Genomic DNA, 20,467 nt, shown 5'->3' with positions numbered 1-20,467 from the left:
TCATGTGTTTATCTTTTTATATGCATTCACACTAAGTAGTATCAAGCTACTAATGTATAAGAAAACTGCGCTGGACCGATATTTGTGTCCACACAAGCTGCTCACATTTGTGGCACCTCAGATTTTGTTTCATGACAACATACACAATTGGAAGGGAGAATACATTTAGAATACACTAGAATCAGGCCTAACATCTGTGTGGTACGTTGTAGATACCTATTTAGTATTCTGTCGCTTATATTGTAATAAGCAATATATTAATATATAATATTAATAAAGTTGCGTCTGTTTTTATTTCCTCAGATAAACCAGGCAGCCATTTTCAGAGCCCTCAACCCACGTTACAGGATGGTAAGTACTGCAGTATATACGGGATTGGGAATATATAAAGGCTTGCCCAGGTTTGTTGAAAGGTCATGGAGGCCCAGGCTATGGGTGGCAGAAGTGACATTCAATGTAATTGTTTTTCTATGTGAATAATTTATTGTTTTTGTATTGCAAAGTTTTCTAGGATCAATAAGAGCTATGTCATATATTTTTATTTCTTATGCAAGAAAGGCAGCGGGAGTAAATCTGTGATGAGCTAAGGCATCGAGAGGGTGTACAGAAGGGCTCTAGGGTGGCATGAAAAAGGTGTACACAGTAGGGCTTTTGGGTGGCATGAAAAAGGTGTATTGCAGGGGTCTTGGGTTGAATCAAAAGGGTCTACAGTAGGGCTCTTGGGTGGCATCAGGATGGTGTACTGTAGGGCTCTTGCATGGCATCAATAGCCCGTGGAGCTATATATATATATATATATATATATATATATATATATATCTCCTACAGATAGGGAACAGTTATCTAAACGTGTGCACAAGAAATGGTGCAAGTAAGTGCTCTCTGTAGAAGCCAACCATTATGTAAAAATGAAAGCAGATGTGTGATTGGCTACCTGTTCACGATGAGTTCCTACTATATGACTACATTTGACATACAAACCAAAGACAGCGGTGCGCATGCAATTTGCTAATTAAGTCCTATATGCTAATGTAATGTCATTAAAGGGTTTGTGGAATGCCCTAGCATATGGTTGCTTGATTGATAGTTGGAGTGTGATTATGCAAAGACTAAAAATATAGATTTGGGTAAGGAATTCAATTAATTAAATTGTACGTCTCTATTGATTAAAAGAACTGTTCTCCTTTTTGCTCTTTCTAAAATGACTGTGAATAAAGTCAGTGACTCCCGTTAGTGGTAACACTGCTCTCCGAGGGCCTGTAAGGAGGAGAGAATACGAATATCATTTACAATTCCTTTTTTTTTTTTTAGTATCTCTCATGGTCTATGAAAGCTTCAAAATGTGTTCTCAATGATGTACAATTAGGATTATTTTGAATTTCTGAAAGGATTTCATTATGTAACCTTGCTTATTGTTGTTGTTGTTTTTTACCTTTGTTTCCCTGAGTAAGTGTGGTTATACATCACTCTTATGTTAACCCCCCATCTCATGGGTTTTGCTTGCTGCCCCATTAAGGTACATCATAGTAATCTATCAGATTCAGGCCATTGGCAAGAACTAGTCATGCCCCTCTCAGCTAATTAACTTCTAAGAGTTCTGCTTCATAAATATGTTTGTTTCATTGTATTTAATATATTTTTGAATAGTATTTGAGAACCTCTTTTCAAATGTATTGTCCTGTCCTTTGCTTTGTGCCCAGTATTGGGATTTACGTAGATAGAACAACTCTAGATAATCCATTCCTCTAAACCAGTGGTTCCCAACCCTGGTCGTCAAGTACCCCCAACAGTGCACATTTTCCAGGTCACCCAGCAGGTGCACTCATTATTCAGACATATTTTAAAAGATCCACAGGTGGAGCTAATTATTTTGCCAGTGATTCTGTGTGGAGACCTGGAAAACGTGCACTGTTGGGGGTACTTGAGGACCAGGGTTGGGAACCACTGCTCTAAACTGTCCTGATTTTGGTGCCACAGCCCCTATTGCTGTCATACTTACTATCTTTGAAATTGTCCCCTCGAGGTGGGACAATTCACTTGGGGACAGGTGTTTGTCAGATCCCACTTCCTCCTAGCGTGATGCTGAGAATCATGGGTCCTTGAAGGAAAGGTGTACGTACAATGATGCTATTTTCTGAGAATCACGCATTCTCTGTACCACACATTAGGAAGTGAGTGGGATGTGGGAGGTTATCTACTCTTAAAGGATTATATATATATACAGGTGTTCATGGTGGAAGGACCTGCTCTCTATATTGCTTGGCTTTGACAAAGGTCTGTGTAAGACCGAAACGTTAGCCCTGTCATGTAAGCATAAATAAATTGTCTTTTCTTCAAATTTCATTCAGTGATTGGTGAGTGCCCTCTTCTTTTGCTCTTTATTGTTTGGATATTTTATCCTTGGAGTGAGCACCACCGTGGTGACTCTTTTGTGATAGGTGCGGAACTCTCTGGAATTTATATATATATATATATATATATATATATATATATATATATATATATATATATATATATATATATATATATATATATATATATATATATATATATATATATATATATATATATATATATATAGCTAAAATCACCTCACCTCTGAGGGCAGTACCTCCAGTTACCACTAGAGGCCAATCGATGGGCTATAATATTGCTTAACAGAAAGCAAGTGCGTAACTACCATAGGTGCAGGGGGTGAAACTGCTATGGGGCCCAGAGCTTTGGGGGGGCCATCTTCCCTCTGTAAGTTAGATGTGCTATATACATTTATCATTATTGGCTGACCAATAGGGGCCCTTACAAACTTTTCCTATGAACATCTAGTTATGCCCCTGACAGAAAGCAAAATTAAATGTTTGAAACTTGCTTGATATGGAGAGAAGGAACTGTGAAGACAGAGATTGGAGGTAGGAGCAGATAGGGACTAAGCCGTAATTTTGACAGGCTTTTAACTAGTCTGTATAATACAACTAAATATGACAAAATGGGGCAGATGTATTAAGCCTTAACAAGAGATCAATTTAAGTGTGGATAGGAGAGATAAATGTCCAGCCAATCAGCTCCTTACTGACTTTTTTTCAAACACAGCCTGTAACATGGCAGTTAGCAGGTGATTGGCTGGACGTTTATCTCTCTTTATCACCCTTGCATTTATCTCTTGTTAAGGCTTAATACATCTGCCCCAATGTTCATAGTTCAAGTTGTTCCTTTTAATGCATTTATTTCACAAAACTGTTGAAATCTAAAGGCCCCCATACACTTGGGCGACTTGTCCTTAGGACAAGTCGCCCCCGACTTCCCCCTGAGCTTCCCCTGCTGCTCCCCGGGGGAGCTTGATTAGATTGGCACTTGATGTGCCATTTTTTACATGTGATAAATCGTCTCGATTTATCACATGTAAAAAACCCGGGGAGCAGGGGGGGGGGGCTACCGAGCAGGGCTGCTGGTGGGAGCAGGGGGGCTGGGGACGCTGCGGGGGACACAGGCGGCATAGAGCCGGGCAGGGGTAGCCGGCCGGGAGCTGTCAGTAATGAATAAAAAAAAAAAGCCCATACAATGAATGGGCAGCCTGTGATTGGCTGCTGAGCGCTCTCTCAGCCAATTGCTGACTGGCTGAGAGAGCGCTCAGCCAATCACAGGCCGCCCATTCATTGTATGGGCTTTTTTTTTTTATTCATTACTGACAGCTCCCGGCCGGCTCCCCCTGCCCGGCTCTATGCCGCCTGTGTCCCCCGCAGCGTCCCCAGCCCCCCCTGCTCCCTCCACCGCCGCGCCGCCCCACTAGGTCCCAAGTCGGGTGGTCGGACGTGCAGCAGGTCCGACCACCCGACGCAGATCCGATGCGCACGGGACCGCGCATCGGATCTGAGGGGACATCAAAACTAGCCGATTTTGGTCCGATTTCGGCCAGATCCGACTGATCTGGCCGAAATCGGACAAAAATCAGCTAGTGTATGGGGGCCTTTACTCTATAATAGGTTCATTTGATTAGCCAACTTCCTCAATTGACCAGTGAGAAAGCAGACGTGCAGAGCGGCTATTGGGAAGTGTAGACTTGTGACTTGGGGCCAGATGCACTAAGCTTCAAAAGTGATCAAATGGAGAGTGATAAACAGCCAGCCAATCAGCTCCTACCTGACATGTCACAGACTGGGTTTGAAAAATGTCAGGCAGGAGCTGATTGGCTGGCTGTTTATCGCTTTTGAAACTTAGTTTCTCTGCCCCTTGGTCCTCTACCTGAATGGTTAGCAGATGCAGATATAAATGAGCCAAATAAAGCCCTTTCCGCCGGTGTGTCACTAGCTTGGATTTTCAGTGCAGCGCACAAACATTTCCAAATTCCCACATGCAGATTTATTTTTATAACAGACCGAGACAAATCTCATGTTTTTCTCCAGCACACATGCATTACCTAATGATGACTTATATCCTCACAGCAGGGAGTGCATGCTTCACCTGGGATTGATGAATTCTGCCAATTATCCTTGAGATGAACCTATTCTAAATGATTCATCCCAACAGAATAGAGCTCGATCCCCCGTACTGCTATTTTCAGAGCGATGATAGACTGTATACAGTGCAGCTGTTTGTAGACGTTCCCTAGTGACTGTCTCCGATTCTGTTTCGCCTGTGTGCTAGGATGCTCCCCAGAGACATATTGTGACTCTGTGTTTTTTTGGGGGTAATTTGAAGCCAGGATTGTTATTGCTTCAGCTACTGCTGACAAACCTCATTCAACGCTTTAACAGTCTATCGAGTACTGTATTGTATGGCTTATTTTAAAGTTTGATGTAATGCTCCAAAATACCAACCACAGCCTCATTGTGTTACCAATGAAATATGAGTATGGAGCATTCTTAGAAGAGAGCACCATGAAATGACTCTAACACATCCGCATGGAATGAACGATTGCACGAGTGGAACAGAGAAATGTGCTGATAAGGACGCTATGGGGCCTATTTACGCCATTCTCCTAATGTAACCTTAAAGGAACAAGGCTATAAAACACATCCGTAATCTTCTGATACAGAATAAATCATAGTAGCCCAATTCTATATATCTACACTAAGCCAAGCTTTCGGCAACAATTGCTGTTATTTAGTTTACTGTATGTTGCCGGCTTACAGTTTTGTTTGCGATCTCTCAGCGATGTAAGGATATTCCCATAATTGTTAATGAAAATAAGCATATGTGTAAGGCATTAAACACTACAGGATTGACGTCACTATTGTGCAATAAACATGTGAAATGAAGAGTGCAATGTGTGTCAGAGCTGATGCCTGCACTTATAGGTACGGGAAAGTAAAGCAAGCATTAGTGACACACCTTTCATAGGTCCAAAGCCTGGCCCCAGGGCCACAGGTGCCTCTGGTGGCATATTATTGGAATTAAACGTAACAGTCTGTCCCCGTGTACCGCCACCATTGAAGAAGAGAGATGGAGTAGCGAAAAATGGAGTCCGGTAGATATATACAAGTTCATGTAGGCTATGAAGGGATTATTGCATGGGGATTGCAGCTTGTTTGGATGGGGAAGATGCCAATGGAGCTAGACATTCCATTGGGTGTGCTTGGCGAGAGAAGGCGGCATAGCAAGAGGACATGACGTATTGTTCTTGGAATGAGATCTAGATCACTGGCAGTACAAGATCACTTTTGCAGGTGGTGGGTCAGTTTGGCGTGCCAATGTAGGCATTTATACTACAGGAGACAGTGTGTGGTTGCAGGGCCTGGGTTGAGGGTAGTGTTGTAGAATGAGAATGCAGGATTAGGGCATTAAACAGTACAAAGGGAGAGACTATTGGCTCAAGTGAAGCTAAGAAAAAGGTAATTTTAGTGCCATTTCCATGTGGCTTTCTGTACATGAATTTGGGTGCAGGAGTCAGAAATGACATTGTAGGCAGAGAGCCAGAAGACTTTGGGGTAAATTTACGAAGATGGTAGTTCTATTGAAGATTTATTTAGCATATTCCAGAACAGTGATGGCTAACCGTGACACTCCAGCTGTTGTAGAACTACACATCCCAGTGTGCCCTGCTAAAGTTTTGCTATTTGGCCATGCTAAAACTGTTGCAGTTCTGGGATATGTAGTCAACAACAGCTGGAGTGTCAAGGTTAGCCATCACTGTTCTAGAAGATAGTAGATTCCATCCCATCTTCAATAGAACTCCCATCTTTAGACCTTTGAGTTTGAGAAGCTAAAGATGATACAGAGAAAGAAGAAGATCCAGGGAACGTCCATTGTGATTGGTGGTAGATTATGTCCAATGGAAGAGAGTGGAGTAAGAAGTAAATGGCATGGAGTTTAGAGTTAGAGGCATCAGTGCCAGTAAGGTTAATAATGGGGATATGAGATTATCTAAATTCAGAGTAGCTAAGTAAGAAAGAAAGATAGTCACAAAGGAATTGGTAAACTGGTGGGTGGCTGATAAAAGAGAAGAAAATGAACATGGAGTACAGAGAAAAGACAAATGATGTGGACCAGTTTGAATTAAAGAGAGTTAATGATGGATGACTATGTAGGTACACCCAGTGCCTAGTGTGAAGCCTACTACTCTACTAAGTCAATTGAGCATAGTAGAAGGAGTAAGTAGGGGTATCAGGGAGAGAGTAGGAGTGAGTAGTGGAATCAGGGAGAGAGTAGGAGTGAGTAGTGGTATCAGGGAGAGAGTAGAAGTGAGTAGTATTCTCAGGGAGAGAGTAGGAGTGAGTAGTGTTCTCAGGGAGAGAGTAGGAGTGAGTAGTGTTCTCAGGGAGAGAGTAGGAGTGAGTAGTGTTCTCAGGGAGAGAGTAGGAGTGAGTAGTGGTATCAGGGAGAGAGAGTAGGAGTGAGTAGTGTTATCAGGGAGAGAGTAGGAGTGAGTAGTGGCATCAGGGAGAGAGAGTAGGAGTGAGTAGTGGCATCAGGGAGAGAGAGTAGGAGTGAGGAGTGGTATCAGGGAGAGAGTAGGAGTGAGTAGTGGTATCAGGGAGAGAGTAGGAGTGAGTAGTGGTATCAGTTAGAGAGTAGGAGTGAGTAGTGGTATCGGGGAGAGAGTAGGAGTGAGTAGTGGTATCAGTTAGAGAGTAGGAGTGAGTAGTGGTATCAGGGAGAGAGTAGGAGTGAGTAGTGGTATCAGTTAGAGAGTAGGTGTTAGTAAGGCAATGGAGTCTGAAAGTGATGAGAATGGAATAAGTCATTTGAGTTTGTTGCAGACAGAGCTAGAATTTCATAGTGCACTGGAAAATGGGATATGGAATGTGGAGACTTGAGAATGAGGTTGTAATGGATAAGGTGAAAGCAAGAGCTTGACGAGATGGTGAGGTTTTAGTTAAAACCAGCCAAATATGTATATGGGGAGAGGAACTTTGCAGTACATGTAGGCTAAACATTGATGAAATAGCAGGAAGCGGAGGGCTTGATGTACCGTACTGAGTTCATTTAAGGCATTTACATTATTCTGATGAGCCAATGGCTAATGTAAGATATTAACATTATTCTGATGAGCCAATGGCTAATGGAAGATACTTACATTAGGTAGAGCTAAGAAGTTAGAGACTTGAGGGGTATAAGAGAGGAGCAGACTTGGTATTAGCAGGATAAGAGCAGCTGAGTCAGCCAAGAGAGGGTGCAGTAATGGCAGGAGTATAAAACATCTAACAAATCAGGTACTAAATACACTACAGTACTAAACATGGAGGAACAGTGTTATTCTCTGTAACTTTATTAAAAAATGAGAACCCTTTTTTTTAAATCCAAATTGCCCTTCGAATAGAAGTGACACAAAATATAAAGAGGTTGATGGCACTCAAGGGTTGAAACAATGGACACAGACACTTCTTGAATTAACCAACATTTAAATTGCTGTAGTAACACAGACAAATATGTCCGTTAATTCAAGAAGTGTCTGTGTCCTTACAGTCAATCTCTGAGTGCTGTTGCCTTCTATATACAAAGATAAATTGAAAGTATCCCAACTTAGGGCGCTCTGGATCCAGTTCTGAGACCCTTAATGAATAGAAATTTGAACAACAGGTACTCAGGTGCGCTAGCCTTTTTATTTATTTTTTTAGTTTTATTTACAAAGTTTGTCACCAGGTGGCACTGTTGCAAAACAAATCACCTGAGCAGCACTACATGAGATGATGTTTGGTGATTATGGCTGCCAAGATGTCTGAATGTTGGCTAATTACACACTTTCCGACATCTTGGACACCCCTTATCACCTCCTACCACTTTTGGCTGTGGCTTTCTTTTTTGAAGAACTGTGTCAAATCTGAAAGGCCGCATTAGACGTGCTGACTGTTACAAATCTGTTTTTCAAATGGAAAATGTTGTTGGCCACAATGGAGAATACATGGTACAATTGTAATGCTGCTCAACAGTTCAACGGTATTGCAACAGTCCCACACGTTGACAGAAATTACAGCTTTTTTTCCCCTTCAAAAAATGATTACAAAAAACGACATCTACAGAGGTGTATTGTGATGTATTAGTCCCACCCTGTTTTGGTGTTGACTCCGTCTACATTTGATTTTGTGCCGCCAAAGTACAGTCAATTCTATCATTTTTTCCAGGGCCTTTTTTAATTACCAATCCGCCCCTGGGAATATTTACTGTCAGCCCCATATATGAAGGAGGGATCTCGCAATTATCTCAGATATTTGCATCAATCCATCCATTTCCGACAGCAGCTGAAACCTTGGTAGGTTTCTATATGGAATGCGATCCTGTTGCAGTTAGTATGTTAGTGTACAGTCATTGTTATCAAATGCTAAGCACATTTACCTCAAACTAATACAAATGAATGTCTCTACCACTGCCTTTGTGTCACTCCACCATCCTGTCTCTACTCACCGCCCATTGTATTACAAATGATCCCCTCTAATTGGTGTTTAGATGGTAACCCAGGCAAAGCACCAACGGTCGGCAGCTTTGGCCTGCATCACATCTTTTAGTAGTGTCAACATGTTCCGGCCCCCTTGAGGCCTTTGCCAAAGGCCTCATGGTGGCCGAAACATGTTGGTTACCATCAGAACGCCAATGCGCTTATTGAGGCCTAGGGGTACATTTACAGAGTTGGGAGTTCTAGTGAAGATGAGTTGTTGTCTAACCAATTGGGTTGCATCTATTATCTTCTTGAATGTGCTAAATAAATAAGAATTAGAATCTGATTGGTTGGTTGGTATGACCAACATCCCATCTTCAATAGAACTCCCAGCTTAGAAAGTTTACCCCTTAGTGTCTCACACCATAGCAATGAAGCGGTTGATGTGAATATTGCTAGATACGGTATCTGGCATAAAATGACAGGAACTTTTTGTCTTCCGGAGGACTATAGAATCCAGTTTTCTAGCACTTTTTATATATCCTTATTAGAGATGTGCGGGGTCAGTTTTAACTGGATTTACTTGGTTCTCACAGTGGGATCTTATTGACTATCCAAAACATGTGACAGTCAGTAACCAATCGAAAAATCCAAACTTGCGATTATTTGTCGCTAATAACCAAGAAAATCCGAACCTGCTCATCTCTAATCCTTATACAAAGCCTTGTTGACATTTATTATTTACCTTTATGAGTTGATCATCTACTCATAGTTGCATACATTGAATGAGGGGTGTGGTGTTACCCTTAGAGTGTGCTTGTTGCTTCTTCTGCGCACCAATTGTATTTCAGTCTCTTTGGTTGGAATCTGAGGCCCGGTACACACTAGCCGACTAGCGGCACCACCAATATAGTTAACTTTATCGGCGGTGATGCTGCTAAAACGAGATAATTCATACACACTGAATGGTATCGGTTACCAATATTGTTGAGTGGTGTCACTGGGTCGGCGGCTGTACATGCAGTCGCTGATGGTATATTCAGATTGAGCGCCAGGCATAGATGACGACGTGGTTGTTAACGATGCGTGTTAATGACACTGAGCTTGCACACTAGATTATTAGCTCTACAAATGAGAGAGGATCCACGCAGATAGTGAACATAAGTACTTGAATTTATGTATTACTAAAATATAGAACTACTTCATGCATAATTCTGGTAGTTATGAATTGGTGGTACGCCCAGCATTCAATGAAAGTAACTAAATAAGGGGTTTGTTTGCGAAGAAGCAAACCAAAGACTAAAAATGCTTTGTGGTCGCACTCTTTGAGATATAGAGTTATATCTCAAAAAGTCCACCCACAAAGCATTTTTGTCTTTGGTTTGCTTCTTCGCAAACAAACCACCTATTAGCAAACAAAGTAAAGGAACCCCAAACACTATGCGATTTTGGCTAAATTTCACCCAATTCCAGCAGATCAGACCGAGAAATCGGGTGAAATTGGCCCAAATCACACGTGCATGACATCCGATCTGATCCAGTGCGCGATCCCACACATCAGATCGGAGTCAGAGGTCGGAAGGGCAGAATATAAGATAAATCGTGATGGGCGCTTTTTTTTTTTTTTTCTCTTGCCCTCTCCGCCGCCGCCGCTGCAGCACCCCGGGAGTCTCTAGATAAGATAAATCGCTTATAAAATTTTTCACATAAAGTGCCAAATTGCATGTGAGCCTCCCAGGCGGCTCATGGGGGAATTGGATGTGACTTCTCCCCTCGGGGGTCTTAAGAGATTGTGATAAAGTATTTTGATTCACAAACAGCTCAGTAGGGAATGTCCAGGCCATGCACAATAAGGAGGGTAAGGGAAGTCATTGTGCAGGTTGCTAGTATCAGACTTATCTCTCCACAAGCCCATCACTGAGGAAAAATGGAAACGTTCCCCGACGAGCTGAAGACATCGCTGTGTCTGGGATAATTAGAAAATTTCATCATTTAGTGCGAGTTTCTCTCAGCTGCTAAATGAGTTTGAAAATTCACTGCAATCTCTTTTATTAGTGCTGCAAGTAGACTACCAAATCTATTCTGATTACAATTTGTTTTATGTGCATGCTGAAATGGGGATTATTAACCCATTATTGACTTCATTCAGAATTTCATCCACATAGCTGTCATCGTAGTACGGAATTAGGGGAGAACATTTCATCTTCCCCCTGCTAATGAAGACAGAAGGGATGACGGCGCTGTATATGATGGTGACCACGTTTAAATTAAAACAACATTATTTAATTATATATTAAAAAAAAAAAAATTATTTTTTTAAATTTTTATTAAATGTATAAACATCAATGCAAACCAATCTTAAATTCGGTGACTTAGAGCTCAGTCCGTTCTCGATAGTGCCTTGTGGGGGTATGAGGATCTCTTCCCGAGTTGTCACCTGGGGGGGTGCTGCTTGTATGAAGAGGCTGGTCCGGTCACTCTGGTGATCATCTTTGGGTTGTATTGGCCACCGTTGAGCTGGTCACCTGCACAGAAAACTGACGCATTTTGTTGCAAAAGCAACTCGGGAGGAGATCCTCATACCCCACAGTGGAGTGTTATCAAACTGCCTTGCGAGCCACCACAAGCTTAGGAGACTGCTTTTTCCATAAAGCCACAAGAAGAGCACATCCAACATTGCTCCAAGGGGACTGTATCACTCACGAGGCACTATCTGGAAAGGACACTTGCTTTCAACAGGTCATCTGACCTATGGGTGATTATACCATCATATAATAAGACTGAGCTCTGAGTCACCTATTTTGAGATTGGTTTGCGTTGATTTTTATACATTTTAGTGTTCATTCTAGCACCCGCTATCTTTGAAAACCCATGCAGTTCCTGTTCCCTGCCTGGGGTGTCGCTGTCTGCTGTAGGGCTTCTAGCTTAGTGTGGTCTGTATATCAGCACTAATATGCAAACGAGTCCTGTGCTAGAAACACCACAGCAGACAGCGACACCTCAGGCAGGGAAGAGAAACTGCATGGGTTTTCAAAGATAGCGGGTGCTAGAATGAACACTACATTTAATATATTTTTTATTTTTTTTATTCTTTAATAACATAATTAAACAATGTTGTTTTCATTTAAACATTGTCACTGTCATAAACAGCGCAGTCATCCCGTGCTGTCTTCATTTGTTTAGCTTGCACTGGAGCGACACCCCCATCTTCATGTGACTGCAGCTTGGCACAGCGGCTTGCCAGCTAGTGCCCCATCAGATACTTGTTATCTATTTTGCCCACAATCATTTCCTCATGGAAACCTACAATCGCCTGCGCTGCACAACTACCTTGATATGTCTGTGAGCGACATACACATATGGGGTTACGCACCCACCGAGGGGCTAGCGGTGTATTGGCCCGCTTGTACACAGCTTTACTGGAATGGATTTTGTAGAATTTGCACATGGTGGCGCTGATTCATTGCTGCTCAGCCACATGCTCCATGCAGGCATCAGCCCACCTGCGTTCCCAGGGAAACATCCAGCACTTTAATGGGGGCGCTCGTAAAACGCTGGGCGTTCCCCTTCTCCGGGCTGGTGTCCACCCCCGTCCATCCCCCACCCTTGCGAAATGCCTCAGCAAGTGTGATACTCGCCGAAGGCATCCACAAAGGGGAATTGCATGCGCTGAACACCCCCCCCCCCCCCAGTATATACAGTATTTGGCTTTTCAGTGACTTTAATTCTGTTTCACTAACAGATGACGGCACAAAAATAAAACAACCCGTGTTCACATTCTACCATCTGTTTACAGAAGTGACAATAAGTATGTGTAATCTGTAAGCGTGGGTATAATTTATCCCTGGCCTTGCATCCAGTCTGCGTTCAGCTTCTGAGTTATAGACAGAGGCTGGTGCACTTTCTCAGAATCCGAGACAAAACTTTAGCCCAAGCCCCCCCCCCCCCCAAGTGTGGAGGTGGCAACTCAAAAATTCAGCAGTTGCCACCTTCATTACATTCGCCTAGTGTGTATGCTCAATATCATTAGCAATGCATGCTCCAGCGGATCTTTAACAATGTCTTTCGTCTTCAGTACATACCGTTCAATTTTGACTAGATTGTCAAAGACTACATGTATAGAACGGGTGGCCAATGATGCTCCCTGAACGATATCGTTACCAATCGGTCAGTGTGTATGCACAAATCGTTCGACTGGATGTTAAAAGGGAATTGTTGACGATATTGTTCATGAACCCTACCATCCAGTGCGTATGTGGCTATAGATGAGGCAGCCGGTTGAATGGCCAGTACAGTCTATCAATTTACTATGTACCAGAACCTCATGAATTTAGGTATTTGTCAGACACTGCCCTAATGATGTTTCTGGTGCCCAGCAAATGATACACAGCATACTGTTCCATCCCCCCGAGTTCTTGTCTATTAACTGACAACCCACTTCAAGCCATACTGGCCTACTCTCTGGGACTGTCCAGGGGACATACATTTTTGGCAGACTTCAATGGCGTTTTTATAGAGGGGGCACTGTTTGCGATGCACACTGGCCCCTGAGTTCCAGGGGGGCCCACATAGCACCCAATTTTTAAAACCTCCAACTCACTGGAAAAATTGCCGCCTGCGCATACACATAAACTCACCATTGGTATCCTTATGCTTAAACTTAGCTTATCTAACTAAAATACCGACACGCACACAAGTGCTGGCGTTTCAAATAATGAATGTCAAATTTATTTTCTCTTTCAATGGTCCTGGTGACACAGTTCAACACTGGGATGTAGGAGGGTCCGAAGGAGCCAGGCACCTATCCTAAAGCTTTAGAGGGTAGGCTCCTCCCCTACTGCATCCCTGGACTCTTCAGTTCGTGTTAGGTGCCCACTGGAGTGGGTGCTATTCTAAAGGGCTGCAGGAGCAGCCGAAGAATTAGAGTAGTTAGGGGATTTTTATTATTTTATTAACTATTACCCTAGCTAGGTAGGCACAGTGTGAGGATTTTCATAGTGAATCCTCACACTGCTAGCGCAGCAGGAGCTGACAGAAGCGCGTCCTGTCAGCTATCTGTGCACAGGGTAGACGCTGTCTGGTCTCCCTGTGCTGCGCTCATAGCCTCTATTAAGAGGCTGCCTGGGCTCCGGAGCTGCCTGAAACCGGCTCCACAGTTAGGTGGGGATCATGGGGGACAGGCGCTCCGTGATGGCGGCGGCCATTTTATGCGGAGCTTACACGCTGAGCTCCTGACTGAGAGGACAGCAGCGTTGTGACAGGCATGTTCCAAGTGGTCCCCATTTGAGGGGGAGACACTGGAACAAGGAAATCCTACCTAAGGAGCGGCTAGCTGGGGGTGGTTGGCGCCAAAAGGTCACGGACCCCGCAGCAGCAGGGACTTTGGTCTCTTCCTTCACTCTGACTTTGGCGCCTTTCAGAACGCTTGCAGCGGAGCTGAGCTGGCGAATTGATCCTGGCAGAGTGACTTGGATTTCCTGGGCATCGCTTCCCCGCAGAGAAACCTACAGACAGCTAAGTGACTGGGTGCATTGACTTTGTATAAGCGCTTGTACAATTGTTTGCACTGTGTATACTGATAGATATACAATTATCACTTGCATCATGTCTGAGCATCAGGCTGTGGTTTTGGGGGAGGGAGCCCTTAATGCACTGAGCGCGTGCAATGTTTGCACACAAAAGTTTGTCCCTGAGCAGATGGCCAAGGGGGGCTTATGTATTACTTGCGCTGATGTGAGACCCATGGGCAGCGATCCCCATAGGGCAGAGCATATGGAACCTGCGTGGGCCAGGGCCCTAGGCAGGTCAGTAAACGCTTTGGTGCAGCTTTTGGACAGGCAGAGTGATGGGCTGGTAGAATCACAGAGACCTATGCCATCATCTCAGCAGTCGTCTGGCTCCTTGCCTCTTACCCAGGCAGATCCTGCACTTATCCAGGTGATGCAGGATACTGCAAAAGGGATTAACAGGTTCAGTGAAATGCTGGACAAAATGGATGATGTGGCAGGGACCCCTAGAAGGTCTTATGCTTTAACTACTGTGGTAGATGAAGAGGAAGGAGAGTATACTGACATCCCCTGGGATCAGGGTGATGATTTGGAAGAGAGCTCTGCTGCTGGTATAGAGGATCTCATTGTAGCTGTGAAGCAGGCTTTAAAGCTGACTGTGGAGGATAAGACTCCTGTTAAAGGTGTTTTTAAGCGACAGCGGAAGGAGGCTGTTACTTTTCCTTCAGATGAGGGGTTACAGGAATTATTAGAAGGAGCTTGGAAAACTCCGGATAAGAGGCTTCAGATGCCTAAGCGATTCCTTAGTCTGTACCCCATGCCAGAGTCTCATGCGGAGCTCTGGGAAAAGGTCCCAGTGGTGGACGCTTCAGTGGCACGTTTGTCCAAGGCTACTGTATTACCAGTACAGGGCGGTGCAGCTTTCAAAGATTCTGTGGATAAAAAGCTGGAGGGAAACCTCAAAGCTATCTTTGAAGGGGTGGGGTTTACCTTACGGCCCCTTATTGCTTCAGCCTGGGTCTCTAAGGCCATGATAGAGTGGGCTGGTGAATTATGCACCATGCTGCAGGCTGACCCTGGTGCATTACTGCTTGCAGAAAAGATTAAGGCAGCAGCAGAATATGCAGTGGAAGCAGAGGAGGAAGCTATTAAAATGGCAACCAGAGTGTCCACAGTCTCCATTAATGCCAGGAGAGTGCTTTGGCTTAAAGCCTGGGAAGCAGACAATGAGTCCAAGAAGGCTTTGGAAACATTAGCCTTCAAAGGAAAGGTACTCTTTGGTACCGAACTAGAGGAGATTATAAAACAGGCCACGGGCGGCAAAAGTACATTCCTGCCGGCCTCCTCAGCAAAGCAGACGTCAAGATTTTCTGCTTTTAAGCCGTCCTTTCGGCCCTCCCCTAGAGGTGGTGCGTCCTTTCGAGGACAGTCTTTCAGGGGAAGGTTTCAGCCCTCTAGAGGCAAGACACAAAAGTCAAAATTTGGCTCTTTTCACAAGAAGCCTGCCAATAAAGGAGAGGATAAACCCTCTGCATGACTGTCAGGGGCTTTGCCCGACAGTGACAAAAGTGGGCGGGCGTCTCACGCTCTTCAGGGACGCTTGGGCTTCTCTAGACCAGGATGCCTGGGTGTTAGACATCATAACACAGGGTTACAAAATCCCTTTCAGAGGGCCACCTCCGAAGAGGTTCATTCCCACATCCTTACCAAAGGAGGCACGGCTGCGTACAGCTCTTGTGAGAGCAGCGCACTCCCTTTTGGAAAAAGGGGTGGTGACACTAGTCCCCAAGACAGAGTGGAAGAAAGGCTTTTACTCCACGCTGTTCCTGGTGCCCAAACCAGACGGGTCTTTCAGACCAATACTAAATTTGAAGTCTCTAAATGTTCATTTATGGGTAGACCATTTCAAAATGGAGTCTCTACGGTCAGTACTCCTGAGTCTGGACCAGGGAGAATTTTTGGCGTCCATGGATGTCCAGGACGCATATTTGCACGTTCCTATACACCCGGAACATCAGACCTTGTTGAGGTTTGCCATAGGAGACCTGCATTTGCAATTCCGGGCGTTACCCTTTGGGCTAGCAACCGCGCCAAGGGTATTCACAAAAATAATGTCAGTAATGGCGGCGGTGCTGAGGCTCAGGGGAATCACAGTAATACCCTATTTGGACGATCTCCTGTTCAAAGCAGAGTCAGCAGCCATGCTGCAGAGTCACTTGGCAGAGGCCATCAGTTTTTTGCAGGCTCACGGCTGGATTTTAAATTTGCAAAAATCTCAGTTGGTACCGTCACAAAGGCTCCAATTCTTGGGAGTCATACTAGACACCCATCTTCATCGGGTATTCCTCACGGAGGTAAAGGCCAGGGATCTGGTCACCCTAGTCCAGGAGATTCTCAGGGCTCAGAGCATTTCAGTATGGAGGTGCCTCAAGCTCCTGGGGAAGATGGTGGCGTCATTCGAGACGCTTCAATTTGCCAGGTTCCACTCTCGGAGGTTCCAATGGAACATCTTGTCAGCCTGGTCAGGAAACACTTTGACCATGAAATCCGAGATGATAGTGCTGTCTTCGGACACCCGAGAATCCTTGAAGTGGTGGACAGAAATAGATTCCCTTCAGTGGGGTCGGTCATTACAGACCTGGGACTGGTTGATAGTAACTACCGACGCCAGTCTCAGGGGCTGGGGGGCAGTAGTCCTGGATATCAGGCTTCAGGGCCTGTGGACGGCAGAGGAATCAGCGTTACCAATCAACATCTTGGAGCTGAGAGCTGTCTGGAAAGTGATTTCCTTGGCGGGAGACAGGTTACAGAACCTCCCTTTGAGGATTCAGACCGACAATGCCACAGCTGTGGCGTATCTGAATCACCAGGGAGGTACACGCAGCAGATTGGCCATGTGGGAGGTGTCCAGAATCTTCCTATGGGCGGAACAGAATGTTCCAGCTGTATCGGCTATATTCATCCCGGGGATAGAGAATATAGAAGCCGACTTCCTGAGCAGGGAGGAGCTCAAGGAAGGGGAATGGAGCTTACACCCTCAGGTGTTTCACCAAATCACTTCGAGGTGGGGAACTCCGGATGTGGACCTGATGGCATCCAGGATCAACCGTCAAGTGCCCAGGTTCTATGCCAGAACAAGGGATCCACTAGCGGAGGCAGTGGATGCCATGACTATTCACTGGCAGGGAGATCTCCTTTATGCATGAAGAAAATACAAGGGCAGAAGGTTCCAGTGATCTTAGTGGCCCCAGATTGGCCAAGGAGATCCTGGTACTCGAGGCTTCAGAGGTTGTCTGTGGACTCATGGCGTCTACCTCTGAGACCAGACCTTCTAAGACAAGGCCCATTCAATCACCTGGATTCAGATCGATTGATTTTGACGGCCTGGCTATTGAAACCATCATTTTAAAAAGAAAAGGGTTTTCTGACGCAGTAGTACAGACGATGATAAAGGCCAGAAAAGCTGTATCTTCGGCAAATTATTATAGAGTCTGGAAGACTTACATTCGATGGTGTGAGAGAAGAAAGGCTCATACATCTCATTTTAAGCTATCAAGAATGATGGAATTCTTACAAGATGGTTTTTCATCGGGCCTAAGCCTTCAGTCACTGAAGGTGCAGATCTCGGCCTTGTCCATCTATTTCCAGAAAAAGATAGCCATTTTGCCGGAAATTCAAACTTTTTTACAAGGAGTATCCAGGTTGAAGCCTCCATACAAGCAACCAGTAGCACCTTGGGATCTATCACTGGTTTTGGAATGCCTTCAAAAGGCACCTTTTGAACCTTTAAGGTCGGCTGACTTTAAGTTTCTTACGTGGAAGCTAGTGTTTTTGTTAGCAGTAGCATCTGCTAAAAGAGTTTCAGAGTTGGGAGCTTTATCATGTAAATCTCCCTTCTTAATTTTTCATGATGACAGGGCTGTTTTAAGAACAGTGCCTCAGTTTTTACCGAAGGTGGTATCTACCTTCCATTTAAATCAGGAGATTGTTCTACCTGTGTTTCAACCCCCAGAGGGTTCTAAGAAAAGGGACAAATTGAGAACTTTGGATGTTGTGCGTGCCTTACGCATATATGTGGACAGAGTGAAGAGTGTCAGGAAGACTGACACATTGTTGGTATTGTATGACGTACACAAAATTGGTTGGCCTGCATCTAAGCAGACTATTGCTAGGTGGTTGCGGTCTATGATAGCCTTTGCTTACACCAAAGTGGGTAGACCAGTACCGGCCAAAATAAATGCGCATACCACCAGGTCAGTTGCCACCTCTTGGGCGGTTCGACATGGGGCCACAGCAGAGCAGGTTTGCAGAGCTGCCACTTGGTCATCTGTTCACACATTTGCCAAATTCTATAGATTCCATGAGTTCGCGTCGGAGGACGCATCATTCGGGCGAGCAGTGCTGAGAGCTGCAGACCTGAGCGTACCCTCCCAAAGGACCGGCTCTGGAACGTCCCAGTGTTGAACTGTGTCACCAGGACCATTGAAAGAGAAAAAGGGATTTTTGTAAGAACTTACCGTTCGAATCCCTTTCTCTGATATGGTCCTGGTGACACAGCGATCCCTCCCTTACGCTCAGTAAGTATGCCAGAATTTCATGATGTTCATGTTAAAATGGTTAAAAGTTAACAGTTTCTGTTATAAAATGTGCAGATAATGTGCAGGTGTTTGTACTGAGTTAATGTATTCCAGTGGCTTTGAAAGTTGAACTGAAGAGTCCAGGGATGCAGTAGGGGAGGAGCCTACCCTCTAAAGCTTTAGGATAGGTGCCTGGCTCCTTCGGACCCTCCTACATCCCAGTGTTGAACTGTGTCACCAGGACCATATCAGAGAAAGGGATTCGAACGGTAAGTTCTTACAAAAATCCCTTTTTTGACAACTGACTATAAACTATAAAATGGTCAAGGCACCAAAGAATGGTCAGAGGAAAGAAAAGGAGGGGGGTAGGATCACCATAGCATTCACACACCGCTGGTGATCAAGTCTTCCAGCCACCACCCGGGTCGGTGGTGGAAGCCATCTTCCGTGCAAAGAAGTATGGCTCATGACAATCGATGTCGGGAGAAGCACCCACTAATCTAAACACTATTCCATCTACACAAATGACCGTTCTTTACCGCCGCCCAAGAGAAGAAGTAGAGACAGAAAATAGGGATGGGAGGGCGGGGAATTTTTCTCAGAGAGACCTACTTCCTTAGTCACAAGACCCTCCTAGCCTAACTACTCCTCCCCCTGCACCCATTGGTTGCCAGCAACAGCACACTTATACAACCCCTAAACAACTGTTAAACACATGCAGCATAAGAAACCTTCAGTGGTTTATGTAACCTCCAGCTTAATCAGTCATCGGTTTTTCTGTAGAGCTTTAGTGCCCAGACCATACTATGCTGAGCGTTACCCAGCAAAGAGGATGGGGGCCGGCTGGGGGAGGCTGCACACAGTCCCTCTTAAAACACCCCTGATCGACCCACTGAGTCCTGGGAGAGCAGGTTACCACCTGCACCCTTCTCCGGACTTGGCCTATCTAGTGTCCTTTTAATAGACATGGTCAACAATTATTGGATCTATCAGACATACTGGACAATTTATAATCATTGCTGATTGGTTGTAGCAATACACTGGTCAGTTATTGGCCCGATCATATGATTATCGACTAATAATTGGACAGCCTTTGACCCAGGAATAAAGCAGAGTCATAGACCCGGGAATGTCAACCCTGGTTGACCCTTTCACCCTTTCCCGTGTTGAAAGGCAAATTACCGGGTAGAAATTCTTGACCCGGTAATTTGCTTTTCTGTGTGAACGGGTTATGAGAGATTGAGATTGATAAGAAGCACTATGAATTCCCCTGGGGCCATGGCGCACCCCAACAAGCCCTCTACCACACTCATTTTTTTTTGTACACAATGACCCAGTTTGATACAAAGTTGGTAGTCAAATAATAAATATTCCATTTTGACCTTTATGTTCTTGGAGAACGGTAATAAATACACCTACACGTCACTTGTTTTATATTACAATTAATCTTTTTTTTGTCAAAATTACGTTAACATTGCAATGATCTAAAAATAACAAGACAAAAATGTTTCGCTGGAACTTAATTTGCATATGAATTATACACTAGGTGTCTCTATTAATTGGTTTATTTAAATTAA

The 20,467-nt window shown here is 44.4% G+C and overlaps 1 protein-coding gene across 16 annotated transcripts in view; it reads left to right on the top strand.

The window, feature by feature from the left end:
* AGRN (agrin) overlaps positions 1-20,467 on the top strand; it is a 445,469-nt gene that overhangs the window by 180,614 nt on the left and 244,388 nt on the right. For all 16 annotated transcript variants that reach the window (XM_083163268.1, XM_083163265.1, XM_083163264.1 and 13 more), the window contains one exon: positions 304-351. In XM_083163268.1, the coding sequence (XP_083019394.1) occupies positions 304-351 (48 nt within the window). The remainder of the gene's footprint in view (positions 1-303; positions 352-20,467) is intronic.

The sequence above is a fragment of the Crinia signifera genome, chromosome 19 (assembly GCF_055691185.1).
Source record: "Crinia signifera chromosome 19, ASM5569118v1, whole genome shotgun sequence".
NCBI lineage: Eukaryota > Metazoa > Chordata > Amphibia > Anura > Myobatrachidae > Crinia > Crinia signifera.
This window is presented reverse-complemented; position numbering and strand designations above follow the sequence as displayed.